The sequence below is a fragment of the Sciurus carolinensis genome, chromosome 15, assembly GCF_902686445.1.
Source record: "Sciurus carolinensis chromosome 15, mSciCar1.2, whole genome shotgun sequence".
Taxonomy (NCBI): Eukaryota; Metazoa; Chordata; class Mammalia; order Rodentia; family Sciuridae; genus Sciurus; species Sciurus carolinensis.
Window position 1 is genome coordinate 45,233,064 of NC_062227.1, and position 22,854 is coordinate 45,255,917.

The 22,854-nt window shown below is 37.0% G+C and overlaps 1 protein-coding gene across 1 annotated transcript in view; it reads left to right on the forward strand.

Moving 5' to 3' along the window:
• Elp2 (elongator acetyltransferase complex subunit 2) overlaps positions 1–22,854 on the forward strand; it is a 52,873-nt gene that overhangs the window by 18,547 nt on the left and 11,472 nt on the right. The window contains exons 12-17 of the mRNA XM_047526225.1: positions 1,106–1,255; positions 3,949–4,137; positions 6,528–6,597; positions 7,217–7,312; positions 7,480–7,537; positions 8,116–8,188. Coding sequence (XP_047382181.1) covers positions 1,106–1,255; positions 3,949–4,137; positions 6,528–6,597; positions 7,217–7,312; positions 7,480–7,537; positions 8,116–8,188 — 636 coding nt within the window. The remainder of the gene's footprint in view (positions 1–1,105; positions 1,256–3,948; positions 4,138–6,527; positions 6,598–7,216; positions 7,313–7,479; positions 7,538–8,115; positions 8,189–22,854) is intronic.

Sequence of the window (22,854 nt, forward strand, 5' to 3'; positions counted from 1 at the left end):
GCTATCCATTACTTAGAACTTTTAAATTCACATTAGTGCTAACATTAGAACCTGATGCTATGTCACAGAAGAAATCAATATTTTTGTTAACATTTTTTTTATACCAGATTACTGACTCTAGTCATGAGATTTTGCTTTGAATGACCTGCCAGTTATTGATATAAATTTCATTTTCCTTTAAGAGTCAAAAATTTTTATTTATTTATTTTTATTTTATTTTTTTTGCAGTGCTGGGGATCGAACCCAGGGCCTTGTGCTTGCAAGGCAAGCACTCTACCGACTGAGCTATCTCCCCAGCCCTAATTTTTTAATATATATTTTTTAGTTGTAGATGGCCACAATACCTTTATTTTATTTATTTATTTTTATGTGGTGCTGAAGATTGAACCTAGTGCCTTACACATGCTAGGCATATGCTCTACAGTGAGCTACAGCACCAGTTCCTAAAAACTTTTAATTTTTTATAGTGTCTTCTAGTTATATGTAATAGTGGAGTTCATTTTGACGTAATCACACATGCATTGAATATGATTTGTTCCATTTTAGTCTATAGTGCTTTCTTTTTCCCTTCTCTCTTCCCTCCTGCTATCCCCTTGCTCTATTCTACTGGTCTTTCTTCTGTTTATTTATTATTATTATTACTTTTTTTAAAAAATATTTTTATTAGTTGTAGGTGTACATATTGTTCTGCATACTTTGCTCATTTAATCAGTCCTCTTAACATTCCTATGAGGTAGATGCCATTTGTGAAATACCTGTTTTACAGAAGAACTAATTGAGGCACAGAAAGAAGTTGAGTCTGTTGCTAAGAGATGTTCAATAAATGATGAATGGAGGGAAATTTCCTAAGATTACTGCTTCAGAGGGTACAACACATATTTGAATGTTTAATATCTTCTAATATGATTGATATATGTTCTAATATATGTTCTAATATGATTGATTGGAAAACAGATGCTATTATTTTATGGTCCTGTCTTGTACATTTAACTTTTCAGTTTGCTAGGGGGTTTCCATCTTTCCTGTTGCCAGACACGAGTGCTTTACTTTGAGTGGTGGTGGTCTTTGTTTATTTTGATATGTGTCATGAGCACTTTCTTTGCAGAGAGAATGGAGTCCAGAAATTGTCATTTCAGGACACTTTGATGGTGTCCAAGACCTAATGTGGGATCCAGAAGGAGAATTTATCATCACCGTTGGTACTGATCAGACAACTCGACTTTTTGCTCCATGGAAGAGAAAAGACCAGTCACAGGTAAAATATCTTCTTACTTGACTAACCACATTAAAAAACTTCCATGAGTAAGTGAAAATTGTTGTCTGTTAGAAAAGTACAAACATATGGAGATTCCTTAGAAAACTTGGAATGGAACCACCATTTGACCCAACTATCCCAATTCCTTGGTTTATACCTAAATGACTTAAAATCAGCATACTGTGGTGATGTGGCCACATCAATGTTTATAGCAGCTCAATTCACAAGAGCTAAGCTATGGAACCAACCTAGGTGCCCTTCAGTAGATGAATGGATAAAGAAAATGTGGCATATGTATTTAATGGAATATTATTCAGCTTTAAAGAAGAATGAAATTACGACATTTGCTGGCAAATGGATGGAGTTGGAGAATATCATGCTAAGTGAAATAAGCCAATCCCCCAAAACCAAAGGCCAGATGTTTTCTCTGATATGTGGATGCTAATTCACAATAATGGGTGGGGGTGCACTAGGGAAGAATAGAGTTACTTTAGGTAGAGGGGAATGAAGGGAGGGGAGGTGAGATGGGGGTTGGAAGGATAGCAGAATGAAACAGACATTATTACCTTATGTACATATCACTGATGTGATTCTACAACGTGTACAACCAGAAAAAGGAGAAATGATACCCCATTTTTGTATGATATATCAAAGTGCATAAATGCATTCTACTATCATGTATAACTAATTAAAACAAATTTTAAAATTTATTAAAAAAACATGATGAGGTACCACCATATATACTTTAGCTGAAGTAAAAAAATGTAACATTAACAATTGCTTGTAAAGATGTAGAATGACTGTAACTTTCATACTTTGCTGATGGGAAAGCAAAATGATCCAGCCACTCTGAAACCTGTTGGCATATTCTTTTTTTTTTTTATTATTGTATACAAATGGGATACATGTTGTTTCTCTATTTGTACATGGAGTCAAGGCATACCATTTGTGTAATCATAAATTTACATAGGGCAATGATGTTTGATTCATTATTTTTTTCCCCTTCCCCCCCACCCCTCCCACCCCTCTTTTCCCTCTATACAGTCCTTCTTTCCTCCATTCTTACCACCCTCCTTATCCCTAACCCTAAACCTAACCCTAACCCTAACACTAACCCCTCCCACCCCCCATTATATGTCCTCATCCGCTTGTCAGCGAGATCATTCGTCCTTTAGTTTTTTGAGATTGGCTTATCTCACTTAGCATGATATTATCCAATTTCATCCATTTGCCTGCAAATGCCATAATTTTATCATTCTTCATGGTGGAGTAAAATTCCATTGTATGTATATGCCACAGTTTCTTTATCCATTCATCAACTGAAGGGCATCTATGTTGGTTCCACAATCTGGCTATGGTGAATTGAGCAGCAATGAACATTGATGTGGCTGTATCTCTGTAGTATGCTGATTTTAAGTCCTTTGGGTATAGGCCAAGGAGTGAGATAGCTGGGTCAAATGGAGGTTCCATTCCAAGCTTTCTGAGGAATCTCCATACTGCTTTCCAGAGTGGCTGCACTAATTTGCAGCCCCAACAGCAATGTATGAGTGTACCTTTTTCCCCTCATCCTCGCCAACACCTATTGTTGCTTGTGTTCTTGATAATCGCCATTCTAATTGGGGTGAGATGGAATCTTAGGGTAGTTTTGATTTGCATTTCTCTTATTACTAGAGATGTTGAACATTTTTTCATATATCTGTTGATTGCTTGTAGATCTTATTCTGTGAAGTGTCTGTTCATATCCTTAACCCATTTGATTGGATTATTTGTATTCTTGGTGTAGAGTTTTTTGAGTTCTTTATAGATTCTGGAAATTAGCGCTCTGTCTGAAGTATGAGTGGCAAAGATATTCTCCCACTCTGTAGGCTCTCTCTTCACATTACTGAGAGTTTCCTTTGCTGAGCGAAAGCTTTTTAGTTTGAATCTATCCCAGTTGTTGATTCTTGCTTTTGGCATATTCTTAAAATCTTAAATATTCATCTCCTCTTTGCAATTCAAACAATAATGCAAATGTTAGTTGTCACAATGTATTTTGCTTCAATTTCACCTAAAAGTTGTATGACTTATAGGTTTAACTCATTAGGAAGCATTATTTGATCTACAGTAGAATCTAATTTCTGAAGTTATCTAGTATTTGACAGTAGTAGTTGAGGATGGCTCTTTTTTTTCCCTTTGGTAGTACTGGGGGGATTGAACCTAGGGCCTCACACATTCTAGGCAAATGCTCTACACCTGAGCTCCTTCCCCAGCCTGAGGGTAGCTCTTGTTTAAGAAAAATTTTAGTCTTAACCCTGAGCTTAGACACAAGAAAATTTTACCACTAATAAACCCTTGAACTTGTATAAGGTGAAAGTCAGAATCTTCAACCTCTATTTTTGACAAAAATTCACAGGACTGACTAGGAGTCAGGTCATGAGAGCTAGTGAGGTTTGCCAATGGTATTGTTGCCACGGTAACATGATAGATCTTTTGGAGCATCACTTGTAGTGTTGAAAATGCAAGTCAAATGATTTGGAATGCTTTTCTGTGGCTCTTGTTGATTTGCTACTCAGTTGTTATTTGTGGATGAATCTGTCCCATGGTCATTATTTCCACAATATAGTTAGTAGTTTTGCATCTGACATTTTGTTTGTTGAGAAGAATTGGTTTTTGAAATATATGGCCATTTTCTTTTATTCTATTTTAATACTCAGGTGACTTGGCATGAAATTGCAAGGCCTCAGATACATGGTTATGACCTGAAATGTTTGGCAATGATTAATCGGTTTCAGTTTGTATCTGGAGCAGATGAAAAGGTTCTTCGAGTTTTTTCTGCACCTCGGAATTTTGTGGAAAATTTTTGTGCCATTTCAGGACATTCACTGAGTCATGTGCTTTGTGATGTGAGTATTCTTCTAAAGGTTTTGCTTAAATCTAGTCACTTAATTTTAAATTCTAAATATTTTTTGCTTTGGGCTATTAATGGAGCATATGGGTAGAAAAGAAACCATATCATTTATTATTGGTTTGACATATATTTGTGTGTACTGTGGCATATAATAGCCTAAGTATTAAAACCAGAAATTTTGTGTAACAAATGAGCTCAGAACACTGTAAAGTAGCAATATCATGTTCATTTGAGACATGGATATTATATATTGTCACTGTACTAGATACGTTCGATAAACTATACAAGATGAGTTCCATTTTCAGAGATTGTCATCTTGCTTGTAGGGTAGTGGTAGGGGACAGTCTAACTAACATACCTGTAATTATTAGATGAGATCAGAAAACTGCTAAAGCTTATAGTACAAAAGGAAGTTTCATAGAAGGAAGAGGTCCCTGCACTGGAGAAATGACAGCATATTTAATGGGATTCATTTGGGTTGTATAATAAGTTTTTGTTTTGTTTGTTTGCACCTCTCTTATAAAAGATTTGAGCTACTTATAAAAATACATGGATTATAAAAATTACAAAGTAATTTTGAAGGAAGGGAAATGAAGTAGGAAGATAGTTACATTATACAGATGTGTTTTTTTTTTTTATTTATTCATTTATTTATATGCGGTGCTGAGAATCTAACCCAGTGCCTCACACATGCTAGGCAAGTGCTCTACCACTGGGCCACGACCCCAGCCCCAGATGTGTGTTTCTTATAGTCCTCTACCTAGAATTGGGTCACAGGTTTGGTTCTGAGGTCCAAAGGGTAAGTACACTTTTAATAGGCAGAAGGAAGGAGAAATAGGGGAGAGGTAGCCAGAGTTGTTGGGGTGTTTGTTGGAATGAAGAAGGAAATGGAGAAGTGGGGGAAGTCAGATCAGGGGGGACTTTGGGAGGCAGGCACAATTCAGACTGTGGAGTGCTGTTGGAAGCCCCTTCACAAAGAATGTGATGAAAAAGTATTTTCGAACAAGGAAAATTTTCTGGGAGCCCAGAGATTAAAGGCACAGAAACCACCACTGACCCAGGTAAGAATGGAGAAGAAAGTGAGACTCATTTGAAATGAAATGCCCTGGAATACAGTGCATTGTGCCACAACTTTTCTTAATTATGTGAAGAGATTTTAAGATTTTCTTTTGCCTATTTCTAATAATGATGGGCATTGTGAATGTGATCCAAAGGGAGGTCTTGATTGTGATTCATTATATAGGGCTAACATTTGGGGATGGAGGAACAGTTATTTTTGGGATCTCTTTAGTTCCAGGGATTAAAATGGAGTTTCATGGAATTTCGTGAAAACCTTAGTCCCAGGTATACTTTCAATACCTAAAATACAGGAATCCCTGCTGAGTGTGATGGTACATACATGTAATCCCAGCAACTCAGGAGACTGAGGCAGGAGGATTGCAAGTTCAAAGCCAGACTCAGCAACTTAGCAAGGCCCTGAGCAACTTGGAGAGACCCTGTCTCAAAATAAAAAAAAAGAGCTGAGCATGTGGTTCAGTGGTTAAGCATCATCCCTGAGTTCAATCCCAGGTGCCAAAATAAATAAAATAAAGGAATTGTATAGACTTGACTGTCTCTTGATCTCTTTCAGGTATTACCCCCATACTAAGTGTTGGGATAGGTATATGGGAAAGCTTTTTATTGCTCTTCCCATCCTATGCTATTTCTCTTGAATTTTGAGTTAAGCATGTAGTTCCTCATGTTCTGCGTAGCTGTTATTGATGATGGTTTAAATTCACATTGCTCAAGTTTGTCTAGTCCTAGCTCCTGTATTAGAGTTTAAATTGTAAGAAACTCTTAACATGTGGTCCTGGGCCAGTTTTGATGATTAGTATATAGTTTCAAAAACTTGATTGCTTTAAGTTGTAGAATCTAGGCAGAGTATTGCCTCTTCAAATGGCACCCTTATCAAGTTTTAAAATAGTTTTCAATTATTTAAATATGTTTAATGAAGATACCTCTCTAGGTATTTAATGTTTAATAAAATCCCTTTCTAGGACTGGGATCATCAAAGATGTGCCCTCTGAGGCTTTCTTGGAGGTGGAGCTTTGGTCCCTCCATTTTCACCCTGTTGCATTTCTTGTCAGACCCTGAAATTCGTTGAGCTATAGGGATTTGACATGGATGACAGGCAACTGGGCTTTATGAATTGGGTTAGAGTGTCTGTTGGAGACATCGCTCATCATTGCATCTCTTGGTTCAGGAGGTGGAAGAGTGGGCAGGTGTCCACACTAGGTGGTCTTGAAACTGTTTCTCAGCCTTTATGAGCATGACATTTTTGTAGTGCCTGAGGAAACAAGTAGGTTTTAGTGTTTAAAACTTACATTATCTGATTTTTTATTCTAGTACGACAATGATCTTCCCGAAGGAGCTACTGTTCCTGCATTGGGATTATCAAATAAAGCTGTATTCCAGGGTAAGGCTTTGGTCTCAAATTATTCAACTGCTCATTGTATCTAAAATTTAGTTATACACTTGTTTTTTTTTTTTTTTTTTTTGTGGTGCTGGGGATTTGAACCCAGGGCCTTGGGCTTGCAAGGCGAGCACTCTACCGACTGAGCTATATCCCCAGCCCTAGTTATACACTTGTGTAGTGTGTACCTAATGTCTGCTACAGCTCATTTTTTTCATTTTTTAATCACAGTCCACACATCTGTCATGTCCCTTCAGATTTTTGTGATAAGTATATGAATGCAGACCACTGAAAATAGGACTAGCTTTCAGTCTTTAACAGAGCACTGGAGTCACAGATGGGAATGCAGGCAATCTAAGAATCTTGTATAGTTGAAAAAGATTGTGAACTGCTAGGTCAAAGCAAATGGAAGGAATCTTTATGGAATTGATTAATGCTTTCCAGAACTTGTTTGGAAAACACTGGAGTGTAGAAATACCTTTGGCTTTTGAGTCACGTGGCCATAGCTTTGAAATATACCACTTTGAGGTGCCACTACTTTCTTATGGGCTATATTGAGATAGTATAAGAGACATAAAGATAGTAACTCCATTCGTAGTGTTGATGTGTTTCTTTAAACTAGGAGACATGACTTCTCAACCTTCTGATGAAGAGGAACTGTTAACTAGTACTGGTTTTGAGTATCACCAGGTTGCCTTTCAACCCTCCCTACTTACTGGTAAGAAATGACAAGAAGATGATTTAGTAGAATCACTAGTACACATGTATGGTGTCTGTTGCTGTTGAATTAAAAAGGTGCTATAGAATTTGCTTTATTTGGCTAAAAAATTTGCTTTATTGCTTTATTTGTATTGCTTTATTTGTAATACTACAAATTTATTGTAGAGCCTCCCACTGAGGATCATCTTCTGCAGAACACTTTGTGGCCTGAAGTTCAAAAACTGTAAGTTAAATTATACTTACCTCTTTGATTTGATTCTGCCATAACATGGGGATTTTTTCCCTCTACAATTTTATTTTCTCCTTAACCTGCCTATGTTCTCCCTCCTGCTCTACAGAACTTTCAGTAGCTCTTCAGACAAGTAAGAATCACATCTCACATTGATATTTATGTTAATATTTATGATATTTATTAGTTTTATTGGTCTTAAGTTTTAAAGTAGAGAGACATAACATATTTTTTCTCTTTTAAAATTTTGTTATGGAAACTGGTCTTTTTTGTCCTTGATAGTTTCCCATCAAAACATTTCCTTGGTTGTTGATTGTACCATCTGTCTAAGGACAGAAGGTGAAAACTCATATCTTAATCTGTTTGAATGAGTTCTGTTACTTTAGGAAGCTGTCGTTTTTCTCCTGTTTTTTTCTGAAAGTATTTACCTAGACAAAAATGTAGCGTTTGCTAAAAGAAATGTGTGTTGCTTGGGAGAATGATGTTATTCTCTTAATTTTTACAAATTTTACAGCATGAGGTTAGGCATATTATACTAATGCAGAGGTTATTCATTTTGTCTTTAAATTTAGATATGGACATGGTTATGAAATATTTTGTGTTGCCTGTAACAATTCAAAGACTCTGCTTGCCTCAGCTTGCAAGGTAGGAGGTTTTACTTTTGATTCTGCTTGATCACAGGTTGTTTGCATCATTAGGCTTTTGCAAGTTTGGTGGAAATTTAGGCAAAATTCTATGTGAAAGGCCACTGGTACCTGCTTTTCCTGAATCTTACTTTCTTTTTTTTTTTTTTTTTTTTTGTGGTGCTGGGGATTGAACCCAGGGCCTCGTGCTTGCAAGGCAAGCATTCTACCAACTGAGCTATATCCCCAGCCCAAATATCTTACTTTCTTTAACTGTCTTTCCCTTCTGCCTCTTCAAAAGCTTACAGTTAAACTTTTTTTTTTTTTTTTTTTTTATTGCAGTGCTGGGGTTTAGAACCCAGGGCCTTGTGTTTCTGAGGTAAACAACCCTACCAACTGAGCTATATCCCCAGCCCCCAACAGTTACATTGTAAATCTATTTTAGCTACACATTTTTGTTCTTTTTTTTTTTTCTTGTAAACAAATGGGATACATGTGGTTTCTCTGTTTGTACATGGCGTAAAGGCATACCATTTGTGTAATCATAAATTTACATAGGGTAATGTTGTTTGATTCATTCTGTTATTTTTTCCCTTCCCCCCACCCCTACCACCCCTCTTTTCCCTCTATACAGTCCTTCCTTCCTCCATTCTTGCCCCCCTCCCTAACCCTAACTCTAACCCTAACCCTAACCCCTCCCACCTCCCATTATGTGTCATCATCCACTTATTAGCGATATCATTCGTCCTTTGGTTTTTTGAGATTGGCTTATCTCACTTAGCATGATATTCTCCAATTTCATCCATTTGCCTGCAAATGCCGTAATTTTATCATTCTTTATGGCTGAGTAATATTCCATTGTATATATATACCACAGTTTCTTTATCCATTCATCAATTGAAGGACATCTAGGTTGTTTCCACAATCTGGCTATTGTGAACTGAGCAGCTATGAACATTGATGTGGCTGTATCTCTGTAATATGCTGATTTTAAGTCCTTTGGGTATAGGCCGAGGAGTGGGATAGCTGGGTCAAATGGTGGTTCCATTCCAAGTTTTCTAAGGAGTCTCCACACTGCTTTCCAGAGTGAGTGCACTAATTTGCAGTCCCACCAGCAATGTATGAGTGTACCTTTCTCCCCACATCCTCGCCAACACCTGATGTTGCTTGTATTCTTGATAATCGCCATTCTAATTGGGGTGAGATGGAATCTTAGGGTGGTTTTGATTTGCATTTCTCTTATTACTAGAGATGTTGAACATTTTTCCATATTTTTGTTGGTTGCTTGTAGATCTTCTTCTGTGAAGTGTCTATTCATTTCCTTAGCCCATTAGTCGATTGGACTATTTGCATTCTTGGTGTAGAGTTTTTTGAGTTCTTTATAGATTCTGGAGATTAGTGTGCTCTATCTGAAGTATGATTGGCAAAGATTTTCTCCCACTCTGTAGGATCTTTCTTCGCATTGCTGATAGTTTCCTTTGCTGAGAGAAAGCTTTTTAGTTTGAATCTATCCCAGTTATTGATTCTTGCTTTTATTTCTTGTGCTATGGGAGTCCTGTTGAGGAAGTCTGGTCCTAAGCTGTCATGTTGAAGCTCTGGACCTACTTTTTCTTCTGTAAGATGCTTGCTCTATTTCTGTAAGGTACATCACTGGGATTTTAATTGGAATTGCATTGAATCTGTATAGCACTTTTGGTAGTATGGCCATTTTGACAATATTAATTCTTCCTATCCAAGAACATGGGAGATCTTTCCATCTTCTGAGGTTTTCTTTAATTTCTTTCTTTAGTGTTCTGTAGAGGTCTTTCACCTCTTTTGTGAGATTGATTCCCAAGTATTTTATTTTTTTCGATGCTATTGTGAATGGGGTAGTTTTCCTAATTTCTCTTTCTGAAGATTCATCACTTATGTATAAAAATGCCTTAGATTTATGTGCATTGATCTTATATCCCGCTACTTTACTGAATTCACTTATGAGATCTAAAAGTTTTCTGGTGGAATTTCCTGGTTCCTCTAAGTATATAATCATATCATCAGCAAATAGGGATAGTTTGAGTTCTTCTTTTCCTATTCTTATCCCTTTAATTTCTTTGGTCTGTCTAATTGCTCTGGCTAGAGTTTCAAGGACGATATTGAAAAGAAGTGGTGAAAGAGGGCATCCCTGCCTTGTTCCAGTTTTAAGGGGGAATGCTTTCAGTTTTTCACCATTTAGAATGATATTAGCCATGGGCTTAGCATAGATGACCTTTACAATGTTAAGGAATGTTCGCACTATCCCTTTTTTTTCTAGTGTTTTGAGCATGAAGGGGTGCTGTATTTTATCAAATGCTTTTTCTGCATCTATCGAAATAATCATGTGATTCTTGACTTTAAGTCTATTGATATGGTGAATTACATTTATTGATTTCCTGATGTTGAACCAACTTTGCATCCCTGGGATGAAACCCACTTGATCATGGTGCACTATCTTTTTAATATGTTTTTGTATGCGATTTGCTAAAATTTTGTTGAGAATTTTTGTGTCGATGTTCATTAAGGATATTGGTCTGAAATTTTCTTTCCTCGATGTGTCTCTGTCTGGTTTAGGTATCAGGGTAATATTGGCTTCATAGAATGAGTTTGGGAGGGTTCCCTCCTCTTCTGTTTTATGGAATACTTTGAGAAGTATTGGAATGAGCTCTTCTTTAAAGGTTGTGTAGAACTTGGCTGAGAACCCGTCTGGTCCTGGACTTTTCTTTGTTGGTAGGCTTTTGATGACTTCTTCTATTTCATTACTTGAAATTGGTCTATTTAAATTGTGTATGTCCTCCTTGTTCAGTTTAGGCAATTCATATGTCTCTAGAAACCTGTTGATGTCTTCAAAATTTTCTATTTTGTTGGAGTATAGATTTTCAAAATAGCTTCTAATTATGTTTTGTATTTCACTCGTGTCTGTTGTGATATTTCCTTGTTCATTCCGAATTTTAGTGATTTGGGTTTTCTCTCGTCTTCTCTTTGTTAGTGTGGCTAAAGGTTTATCAATTTTGTTTCTTTTTTCGAAAAACCAACTATTTATTTTGTCAATTTTTTGTATTGTTTCTTTTGTTTCAATTTCGTTGATTTCAGCTCTGAGTTTAACTATTTCCTGTCTTCTACTACTTTTGGTGTTGGTCTGTTCTTCTTTTTCTAGGGCTTTGAGCTGTAGTGTTAGGTCGTTGATTTTTTGAGTTTTACTTCTTTTATTAAATGCGCTCCATGAAATAAATTTTCCTCTAAGTACTGCTTTCATAGTGTCCCAGAGATTTTGATATGATGTTTCTTTGTTCTCATTTACCTCTAAGAATTTTTTAATTTCCTTCCTAATATCTTCTGTTATCCATTCATCATATAATAGCATATTGTTTAATCTCCAGGTGTTGGAGTAATTTCTGTTTTTTACTCTTTCATTTATTTCTAACTTCAATCCATTATGATCTGATAGAATACAAGGTAGTGTCTCTATCTTCTTGTATTTGCTGACATTAGCTTTGTGGCATAATGTATGATCTATTTTAGAGAAGGATCCATGTGCTGCTGAGAAGAAAGTGTATTCGCTCTTGGTTGGATGGTATATTCTATAAATGTCTGTTAAGTCTAAATTATTGATTGTGTTATTGAGATGTATGGTTTCTTTGTTCAATTTTTGTTTGGAAGATCTGTCCAGTGGTGAGAGAGGCATGTTAAAATCACCTAGTATTATTGTGTTATGGTCTATTTGGTTTCTAAAATTGAGAAGGATTTGTTTGACATACATAGATGAGCCACTATTTGGGGCATAGATGTTTATGATTGTTATATCTTGCTGATTTATGCTTCCCTTAAGCAGTATGAAATGTCCTTCTTTATCCCTTCTGACTAACTTTGGCTTGAAGTCCACATTATCTGAAATGAGGATGGATACTCCAGCTTTTTTGCTGAGTCCTTGTGCATGGTGTTTTTCCCCATCCTTTCACCTTTAGTCTATGGGTATCTCTTTCTATGAGGTGAGTCTCTTGCAGGCAAAATATTGTTGGATCTTTCTTTTTAATCCAATCTGCCAGTCTATGTCTTTTGATTGATGAATTCAGGCCATTAACATTCAGGGTTATTATTGAGATATGATTTGTATTCCCGGTCTTTTGGTTCATTTTTTAAATTTTATTTATTTATTTGTTTATTTTTTTGACACACCTTTGTTCCTCCTTTATTTGACAGTTCCTTTAGGATAATTCCTCCCTTTGCTGATTTGCTTCTTTATTTTTTATCTCTTCCTCATGGAATATTTTGCTGAGAATGTTCTGTAATGCTGGCTTTCTTTTTGTAAATTCTTTTAGCTTTTGTTTATCATGGAATGATTTTATTTCATCGTCAAATTTGAAGGTAAGTTTTGCTGGGTATAAGATTCTTGGTTGGCATCCATTTTCTTTCAGAGCTTGAAAAATGTTGTTCCAGGCCCTTCTAGCTTTAGGGTCTGGATTGAAAAATCTGCTGATACCCGTATTGGTTTCCCCCTGAATGTAATTTGGTTGTTTTCTCTCACAGCCTTTAAAATTCTGTCTTTATTTTGTATGTTCGGTATTTTCATTATAATGTGCCTTGTTGTGGGTCTGTTGTAATTTTGTGTATTTGGAGTCCTATAAGCCTCTTGAAGTTGATTTTCCATTTCATTCTTCAGATTTGGGAAATTTTCTGATATTATTTCATTGAATAGATTGTTCATTCCTTTGGTTTGTTTCTCTAAGTCTTCTTCAATCCCAATAATTCTCAAATTTGGCCTTTTCATGATATCCCATAGTTCTTGGAGATTCTGTTCATGATTTCTTACCATCTTCTCTGTTTGTTCAACTTTGTTTTCAAGGTTAAATATTTTTTCTTCAATATCTGAGGTTCTGTCTTCCAGGTGTTCTATCCTATTGGTTATGCTTTCTATGGAGTTCTTAATTTGGTTTATTTTTTCCTTCATTTCAAGGATTTCTGTTTGGTTTTTTTTTCAATATCTCTAACTCTTTATTGAAATGATCTTTTGCTTCCTGTATTTGCTCTTTTAACTGTCGATTGGTGCTATCATTCAATGCCTGCATTTGCTCTTTCATCTCATCGTTTGCTTCCCTGGTCATTTTAATTATGTACATTCTGAACTCTCTTTCTGTCATTTCTTCTGCCATGCTGTCGTTGGATTTTATTGATGTAACATCTAGATTTGTTTGGGGCATTTTCTTCCCTTGTTTTCTCATATTGTTCAGGAATCAGTGGGTCATTAAGATATTGCAGATTTCCTCTATTGACTTATAATGTCCCTGAAGATTGCTAGTATATCCCCTCTTATCCTTCAGTAGCCTGCAGTCTTGGAGGAAGTTGATAATGCGGTGCTCCATAAGGAAGCTGCCTCTCTAGGGTTGGTGACCGTCAGGTGGGGTACACTCCCTGCTAGTGGGCAGAGGTGCCTCCACTTGTTGACCAATGGTCATCCAAAGGGGAACTAGGCTGCAGGCTGAGGCAAGGCCTGTTTGTGCCTGTGTCTCTGGTGTTACCGTCCTTGTGGGAAAACCTCACCCGGCAGGGAAGATTCACCAGATGGGGAGGTCTCGCTGGTCAGTTCCCCTCTTAGAGGTTCCCCTCAATCTACAACTACCGCTTGTGCTGGGCTGCCTTCCTCTGCAACGTTCCCAGGGGCCCGGACCTACCTCCTGGGCCTGGGAGCCTCACCCTTCGTAGACGAGTCTCCTTAGGCTGCCTCTCCTCAGAGAATCTGCCCGCAGTCCTGGAAACTTCGCTCTGCCCCTAGGCGTGTCTCGGTGCGGCTCTTCCAGCAAGAAGCTGCCTAGGTCCTGGGACCCTGCTCTGCACCTAATCGCCTGGCTATGCGGCCCCTCCTCTGAGCCGCCACCTGGAGCCCTGTACAATAGCTCCGAGACCCAGAGACCCGGCACACACCACTTCCTCCGGACAGCCGCCTGGTTTCCGACGCAGTCACTAAGGAGTCCAAGCAACTCACTTCACGTCTCCTTCTCCCGCCAACCGCCCGTAGCCCTAGGCAGTCACTCCAAGCCCAAGTGACCCGCCCTGTTCCTCCTCCTCCTCGGGGTAGCCCCCGGGTGTTCAGGAGCGGTCGCTCGGAGACCAAGCGACCCACCATGCTCCTCCTCCAGGCAGGTCCCCAGTGTTCAGGAGTGGTCGCTTCCAGTCCAAACAACTCACCACTCGCCTCCTCCTCTGGCAACCGCCTGTGACTCTGATGCAATCACTCCTAGACCAAGCGACCTGCCGCGCTTCTCCTCTTCCTCCGGGCAACCCCCCAGTGTTCAGAAGCGGTCGCTCTGAGTCCAAACAGTTCGCCACGCAGCTCCTCCTCAGACAGCCGCCCGGAGCCCCAGTGGTTGCTCCAAGTCCAAGCGCTGTGCTTCGCCGCCTCCTCTACGATCCACATTTTTGTTCTTAAATAGAGTCTACCCTTGGCAATGCAGGGATTAGGGTGCCAACTCCTGTGCACAGTTGAAAATCTGCATATAATTTTGTGTGTGTGTGTGTGTGTGTGTGTGTGTGTGTGTGTGGCCAGGATTGAACCAAGAGCATCATGCATGCTAAGCAGGTGCTTTACTGCTGAGCTACATGCCCAACCCCATTGTATGACCTAATTCCTTACAGTAGCAACAGGACATGGATATGAAGTTATTAGTGTAGTATAGTAATTATGTAATAAATGTGTATATTTTATGGTAGTAGTAAATGATAAACTAGTCTCTTATCTACATACATTTTTATGTCTTTGTGGCATAACTTTTTTTTCAACTTTAATTTTTTTAAAAATATTTTTATTTGTAGGTGGACACAGGACCTTGATTTTATTTATTTATTTTTATGTGGTGCTGAGGATCAAACCCAGTGCTTCACACGTGCTAGGCAAGCACTCTCCCACTGAGCCACAACCCAGCCCTCAACTTTAATTTTTTTATTCTTTTTAAATATATGATATAGAATGTATTTGACATGTTGTACATACATGGAGTATAACTTCCCATTCTTGTGGTTGTACATGATGTGGAGTTATGCTGGTGGTATATTCATATATGAACATATGAAAGTTATGACTGATTCATTTCACTATCTTTCCTTTTCACATCCCTTCTCCCTTTCCTTCATTCCCCTTTGTCTAATTCGTAGTACTTCTGTTCTCCTCGCACTACCCCCTTATTGTGTGTTAGCATCCACATATCAGAGAGACCAGTAGACCTTTGGTTTTGGGGGGTTGGCTTATTTCACTTAGCATGATAGTCTCCAGCCCCATCCATTTACCACCAAATGCCATAATTTCATTCTTCTTTAAGACTGAGTAATATTCCATTACGTATATATACCACATTTTCTTTATCCATTCATCTGTTGAAGGGCACCTAAGTTGGTTCCATAGCTTAGCTATTGTCATTTGAACTACTGTAAACACAGATGTGGCCATGCCACTGTAGTATGCTGATTTTAAGTCCTTTGGGAATATGCTGAGGAGTGGGATAATTGGGTCAAATGGTGGTTCCATTCCAAGTTTTCTGAGGAATCTCCATATTGCTTTCCATAGTAGTTGCACCAATTTGCAGCCCCACCAATAATGTAAGAGTGTACCTTTTCCTCCACATACTAGCCAACATTTATTGTTATTTGTATTCTTGAAAATTGCTGTTCTGACTGGAGTAAGATGAAATTGTGTAGTTTTAATTTGCATTTCTGTAATTGCTAGGGATTTTGAACATTTTTTTCATATATTTGTTTTTGTTTTTTGGGTAGCAGGGATTGAACTCAGGGGTACTTGACCACTTAGCCTCATCCCCAGCTCTATTTTGTATTTTATTTAGAGAAAGGGTCTCACTGAGTTGCTTAGCACCTTGCCATTGCTGAGGCTGACTTTGAACTTGTAGTCCTCCTGTCTTAGCCTTCCCAGCTGCTGGGATTACAGGTGTGCACCATTGCTCCTGGCTTCATGTATTTGTTGATTGGTTGTACTTCTGTGAAGTGTCAGTTCAGTTCCTTAGCCCATTTATTGATTGGGTTATTTGCTTTTTGGTGTTAAGTTTTTTGAGTTCTTTATATATCCTGGAGATTAATGCTCTGTCTGAGATGCAGGTAGCAAAGATTTTTTTTCCCATTCTCTAGGCTTTCTCTTCATGTTATTGATTGTTTCCTTTGCTGTGAAGAAGCTTTTTAGTTTGATACCATCCCATTTATTGATTCTTGATTTTACTTCTCATGCTTTAGAAGTTTAGAATTGATTCTTGTTGAGGAATTTGGTTCTTAAGCCAACATAATGGAGATATGGGCCTAGGGTCTCTGGCCTAATGCGTAGGTCCTTGGTCCACTTTGAGTTTTGTGCAGGGTGAAAGATAGGGGTTTAATTGCATTTTGCTGCACATGGATTTCCAACTTTCTCAGTACCATTTGTTGAAGAGGCTGTCTTTTCTCCAGTGTATGTTTATGGCATGTGGCATAACTTTTTCTTATTTCTTCAATAGTTCTAGGCAATGCAGTTCTTTGAGTTTTTCAAATTGTTGCAAATCTTCAAAAACTCTGTCATGATTGAGTAATTTGCATTTTCTTAAATTTTATATAATTGAAATCAGTTATAATTGAGATTCATTCATATTATTACATGTATCAGTAGTTCATTCTTTATTGCTGAGTACTTGTCTCTTGGGTAGTTATGCCACAATTTGTTAAATTTGTGTAGTTCAAATCTGTGTTGTGTGGAACCATTGATAAGAATAGGATTCAGTTGCTCAAATGGCTTTGCTTCCACTGAGTAGCTAATTTGTTTTTAATATAGGTCACTGTAATCATGTAATTGATAATTTTTTCCCTTTTTAAGTTGACTCTCTTGTAGTATGTTTATCTTTCATACTGTAGCAACAATGTTTATCTTTTTAAAAAAAATATTTCCTTCTTTTTAAAAAATATTTTTAGTTGTAGATGGACACAATATCTTTATTTCTTTTTTTTTAATGTGGTACTGAGAATTGAACCCAGTATCTTACATATTCTAGGCAAGTGCTCTACCACTGAGCCACAACCCCAGCCCAAGAATGTTTATCTTTTAAATTAATGGTTTTAGTTGCTTTATTTAGGTGACATTAATATATTATAAATTGTATGTTTAATATAAACAGTTTAATAAGTTTTGACTTAACATTTATACCTATAAAATCATTACCACAATCAGGATAATCAAGATATCCATCAATTCCCCAAATTTTCTATGCCCTTTGGTAATATCTCTTTCTTGCCTCTCACTCCCGACTCCTGCCTCTATCTCTAGGAAACCACTAATGATTTGAGTAGTTTGCATTTTCTAAAATTTTATAGGAAAATGCATTTTAAAGGAAAATGCATTCTTTTTCCTTTTTTTTTTTTTTATGGGATCTGGTTTTTTTTCATAATTTTTTGAGATTTATCCATGTTGTCATTGTTCCTTATTGCTGAATGGTTTCTCTTGTATAGCTGTGCCATAGTTTGTTGATCCATACACTTATTAATGGACATTTGGTTTGTTTTCTTATATAACAATGCCACATTTTTGTCTTTTCCTTATAAAGCAGTTAGGAATACCAGTCTTTGCGTGGATATATGCTTTCATTTTTCTTGAGTTCATTACCTATGAGTGGAATTTTGGGGTGATATGGTAGATGCATTAAAAAATTTTTAAGACACTGCCAAACTGGTTTCCAAAGTGGTTTTACATTTTACAATCCCACCAGTAGGATATTAGCTTTCCAGTTGGTCTTGGTACAGCCAATCTTTTTACCTTCAACCATTTTAATAAGGGTATAATATAGCTCAATGTGACTGCAATTTGCAATTCTTTATTGACTGTTGATATTGATCATCTTTTCATGTGCTAATTTTCCATCCATATTATCTCTTTTGGTAAAATATCTCTTCATATCTTCTGCCTATTTCTTTGTTAGATTATTGTTATTACTGAGTTTTGAAAATTTTTTTATATATATTGGATACAGCTTTATCAGATATGTACTATATTGGTATATTTTCCCAGTGTATTTCTTTTCATTTTCCTAACAGTGTCATTCAGAGAACAGAGGAACTTTGTGTCTTGGTGAAGTTTAGTTTATCACTTTTTTCTCTATTGGGTTATCTCTGTCATGTACCAAAACTTGCCTAACCACGGTCATAAATATTTTATTATGTTGTGTTCTTGGAGCTTTATGATTTTTAAATTTACATTTAAATCTAATGAGACATTTTAAATTAACTCTTCAATTTGGCATGGGGTACAGAATAAAATTGATTTTCTTTGATGGTATATCCAGTTGGTCCAGCATCATTTACTGAGACTGTCCCTTTGTCACTGTAACTTCTTTTGCCCCTCTGTCCATTTATATGTGTGGGTCTGTTTCTAGGCTTTATTCAGTTCCGTTGATCTGTGTTGGTATAATGCCAGTATCATACTCTCAGTAACCGTAGTTTTTTATAATAGATCTTCTAACTCTCTTTGTACTCTTATTTTAGTTATTCTAGGCCCTTTACTTTTTCCATTTTAGAAGCAGCTTGACAGTTTCTACAAAAAATACAGGCAGGAGTTTTGATGGGGATTACATTGTATCTAATGGGAAGAATTTGGGGATAATTTTAAGAATATTGAGTATTTTAATTAATTTATGTATGTATGTATGTATGTATGTATTTTTGGTACTGAGGATTGAATTCTGGGTGCCTAACCACTGAGCCATATCCCCAACCGTTTAAAAAAATTTTATCATTTTTTAAAATTTTGAGACAGGATCTTGCTAAATTGCTTAGGGCCTTGCTAAGTTGCTGAGGCTGGCTTTGAACTCGTAATCCTCCTGCCTCAGCCTCCTGAGCCATGGGGATTATAGGCATGTGTCACCATGCCTGGCTCAATATTTAGTATTTTAACATGTGAATGAAATGAGCCTTTTGTTTATTTAGGCCTTTAATTTCTCTTAGGAATGAACTTCTAAAAAATGCATCTTTTATTTTAGAATTTTTAGGTTTAAAGAAAAATTGCAAAGATTATTACCCAGAATACCCACATTCCTCTCCCCAAGTTTCCCTGTTTCCCCAATGTTTATATCTTAGGTCTCTTTTTTTTTTTTTTTTTTTTTTTTTTTTTTGCGGTACTGGGGATCGAACTCAGGGCCTTGTGCTTACGAGGTAAGCACTCTACCAGCTGAGCTATCTCCCCAGCCCCATGTTTATATCTTAAAAGTAATATTTATATTTTTCAGTGTCAGGTCTTGCATATATTTAGTTAGACATATTCTTTTTTATGTATCAGTGATCATACATGGAAATATAGTTGCTTTTTGTATATTGAGTTTGTTCCACAATCTTGTTGAACTTGGTTATTATTGCTAGTAGTTTTATTGTAGGTAAGGTCAGATTCTCCACATAGATGCTTATGTTGTCTATGAATGAAAAAAGTTTTATTTTTTCCTTTCCTATATCACTGTCTTAAAGTTTGATGGAAGCAGTGACTGCAGAGGTCTTAATCTTGGTCTTCATATCAGGAACAAAACATTTAGTCTTTGTTAAAAATGATGTTTGCTGTAGCTTTTTTGTGGTTCTTATCTGATTGCAGACATTCCCTGAAGTTCCTGGTTTTCTGAAAGTATTAGGAATGAATGCTAGATTTTGTCAATTTTTTCCCTTCATCTTTTTTTGTTTATAAATTACATTGAATGATTTTTAAAATGGTAAAATAACTTAGCATTCCTAGAACCAAATCCCACTTCCTCATAATGTTTTGTCTTTTTATATATTGTTGGATTCATTTACTACAGTTGTGTTAAGAAATTTTAATAGTTCTTGAGGGGTGTTGCTCTGTAGTTTTCTTTCATCATAATGGCTTCTTCTAGGTTGGGTCTAAAAGTAGTGCTACCTTCATGCAAGCATCTCCTTCTCTACAATTTTCTTAAAATTATTTTTGTAGAATTGGTGTTACACTTCTTTTTAAAAGTTTTCACAGAATTCCCAGGTAACACCAACTGACTGGTGTTTTTGTGGAAAGGTTTTTAAGTACATGTAATTGCTTTAATGCGTATAAGTAAGGTTATTTAGATTATCTGAGTTTTCTTGAGTTCATTTTTGTACTTTGTGTCTTTCAGAAAATGTGTCCCTTCATCTGAGTTGTCAGATTACTGACATGGTTAGTCATGTTATTCTCTTATGATACTCTTAATATCTGTAGTAATATAACCTTTCTTATTTCTGCTATTGGTGATTTGTGTCTTTAAAACCTCTCGCCACCACCCACCCCGTTTTTGTTGTTGTTTTTTAAGGGGAGCAGAAGTAAACAGTAAATTGAAGTTTTATTGGTGTTCTCAAAGACTCGGCTTTTGCTTTTATTGACTTTCTCATTATTTTTCTTGTTTTTGATTCATTGATATTTACTATTTTTTTTTCTTTCTACTTACTTAGGTTACATTTCCTCTCTGTTTCTAATTTTTAAGATTAAGGCTGAAGTACTGGTTTCAGATCTGCCTTCCTGCCTTTCTGCCTTCCTTCCTTCCTTCCTTCCTTCCTGCCTTCCTGCCTTCCTCACTTCCTTCCTGCCTTCCTCCCTTCCTTCCTTCCTTCCTTCCTTCCTGCCTGCCTTCCTGCCTTCCTGCCTTCCTCACTTCCTTCCTGCCTTCCTTCCTGCCTTCCTCCCTTCCTTCCTTCCTTCCTTCCTGCCTTCCTGCCTTCCTTCCTGCCTTCCTTCCTGCCTTCCTTCCTGCCTTCCTTCCTGCCTTCCTTCCTCCCTTCCTTCCTTCCTGCCTTCCTTCCTTCCAGTCTTCCTTTCTGCCTGCCTTCCCTTCCTGCCTGCCTTCCTCCCTTCCTTCCTTCTTTCCTTCCTGCCTTCCTTCCTTCCAGCCTTCCTTCCCTTCCTGCCTGCCTTCCTCCCTTCCTTCCTTCCTTCCTGCCTTCCTTCCTTCCTGCCTTCCTTCCTGCCTTCCTTCCTTCCTGCCTGCCTTCTTTCCTTCCTTTCTTTTTTGGTACCAGGGATTGAACCCAAAGGCTCTTAACCACTGATCCACATCCCCAGCCCTTTATTATTTTGAGACAGGGTCTCGCTAAGTTGCTTAGGACCTCGTCAAGTTCAGAGGCTTGGAACCTACCATCCTCCTGCCTCAGCCTCCCCAGCCACTGGGATTATAGGCATTTGCCACGACGCCCGACTTCGTATCTTTCTTTTTAATATAGGTATTTAGTGCTAAAAATTTCCAAGTATTGTTTTTGAGGCACATAGAGATCCATCCCGACTTGACCACAACCATGTTGAGTCATAACCATCATGATTGCCCCTAAGTAATCCTGATCTGTTTTCTAGCATACAATAAACAAACAAAACCATTAAAGTGGTGGTGGAGCTTTATGACCAGACCCTGGGACTGGGAGCACCAAGCATGTGCTTGAAGTTCTTGATATTGGTTTGAGATAAACCAGGTACATTTCTTGGATGAAGTCACTCTTGTCCTGACTGTTTCATATGCCCCCTCCTTCTGACCTAAGCTGTGGTGATCTACTGGCCTTGCTGCTGCCCATGACCGTACTTCAGCATAGGTCACTCTCCAGTATGTCGAACTCTATGCAAACCTGAATCGATCTGCCTCTTTCTTTGCTCTTATAGCATCTTGTGTGGCCAGGTCTCATACCCTAGACCCAGTTTTTCTGGAACAAAACTTTCCACAAATTTCATAGTATGACTTGAATCCTTTAAAATCATATATTGATAAATTTCCATGTTTACTTGAAAAGAATGTGTATTGTTTCTTTTGAATGGAATGTTATATATTGATAATTACATCATATTGGTTGATAATGTTTGAATCTTCTTTATGTTCAGTTTTATTGAGAATGCTATTTTGAAATCTGACTATAAATTGTGGACATATTATTGTAGGCCAGTTTTTACTTTACGTATTTTGAAGCTCTATTGATTAGGTGCATATACATTTATAATTATTAGGTCCTTTTGATTAATCTACTTGTTTATCACTTTAGCCTTTTTTATTCCTGGCAATATTTTGTGTTATGAAATCTACTTTGTCTGATACCAGCTTTCTTTTGACTAATCCTTGAGTTATATCTTTTTCCATGATTTTATTTTTAAACTGTTTGCTTTTATTTCAAGTAGGTTGCTTAGAAGCAGCCTACAGTTGAGTCTTACGTTTTAACCTATTCTAGCAGTCTTTCATTTTAATAGGGGTATTTATTATACCACTTATGTTTAATGTAATAACTGAGGATGGTTCCACTTATATTTAATGTAATAACTGAGGATGGTTGAATTTAACTTTCTCATCTTACTTTTTTGTCCTAGGATTCATCTGTTCCATGTTTCATTTCTCTTCTTTTATATTCAATAGTAATTTTTTATGATTATACTTTTTTTTTTGGTTTGGTTAGTATACATAATTTTCTGTGTATTATTCCAGTGGTCATTTTGAATTTTATAGCTCACATCTTTAATTTACCACTATCTACCTTCAAGTAATAATGTACCACCTTATGTTATTATTTAAGAACTTTACAAAAGTATACTTTGGTTTCCCCCTACTTTGTGGTATTTTGTTGTACATTTTACTTCTTCATAAAGACCTCACAATATTTTGTTATTACTTATTTATTTATTTATTTATTTATGCTGGGGTTTGAACCCAGGGCCTTGTACATGTAAGGCAGGCA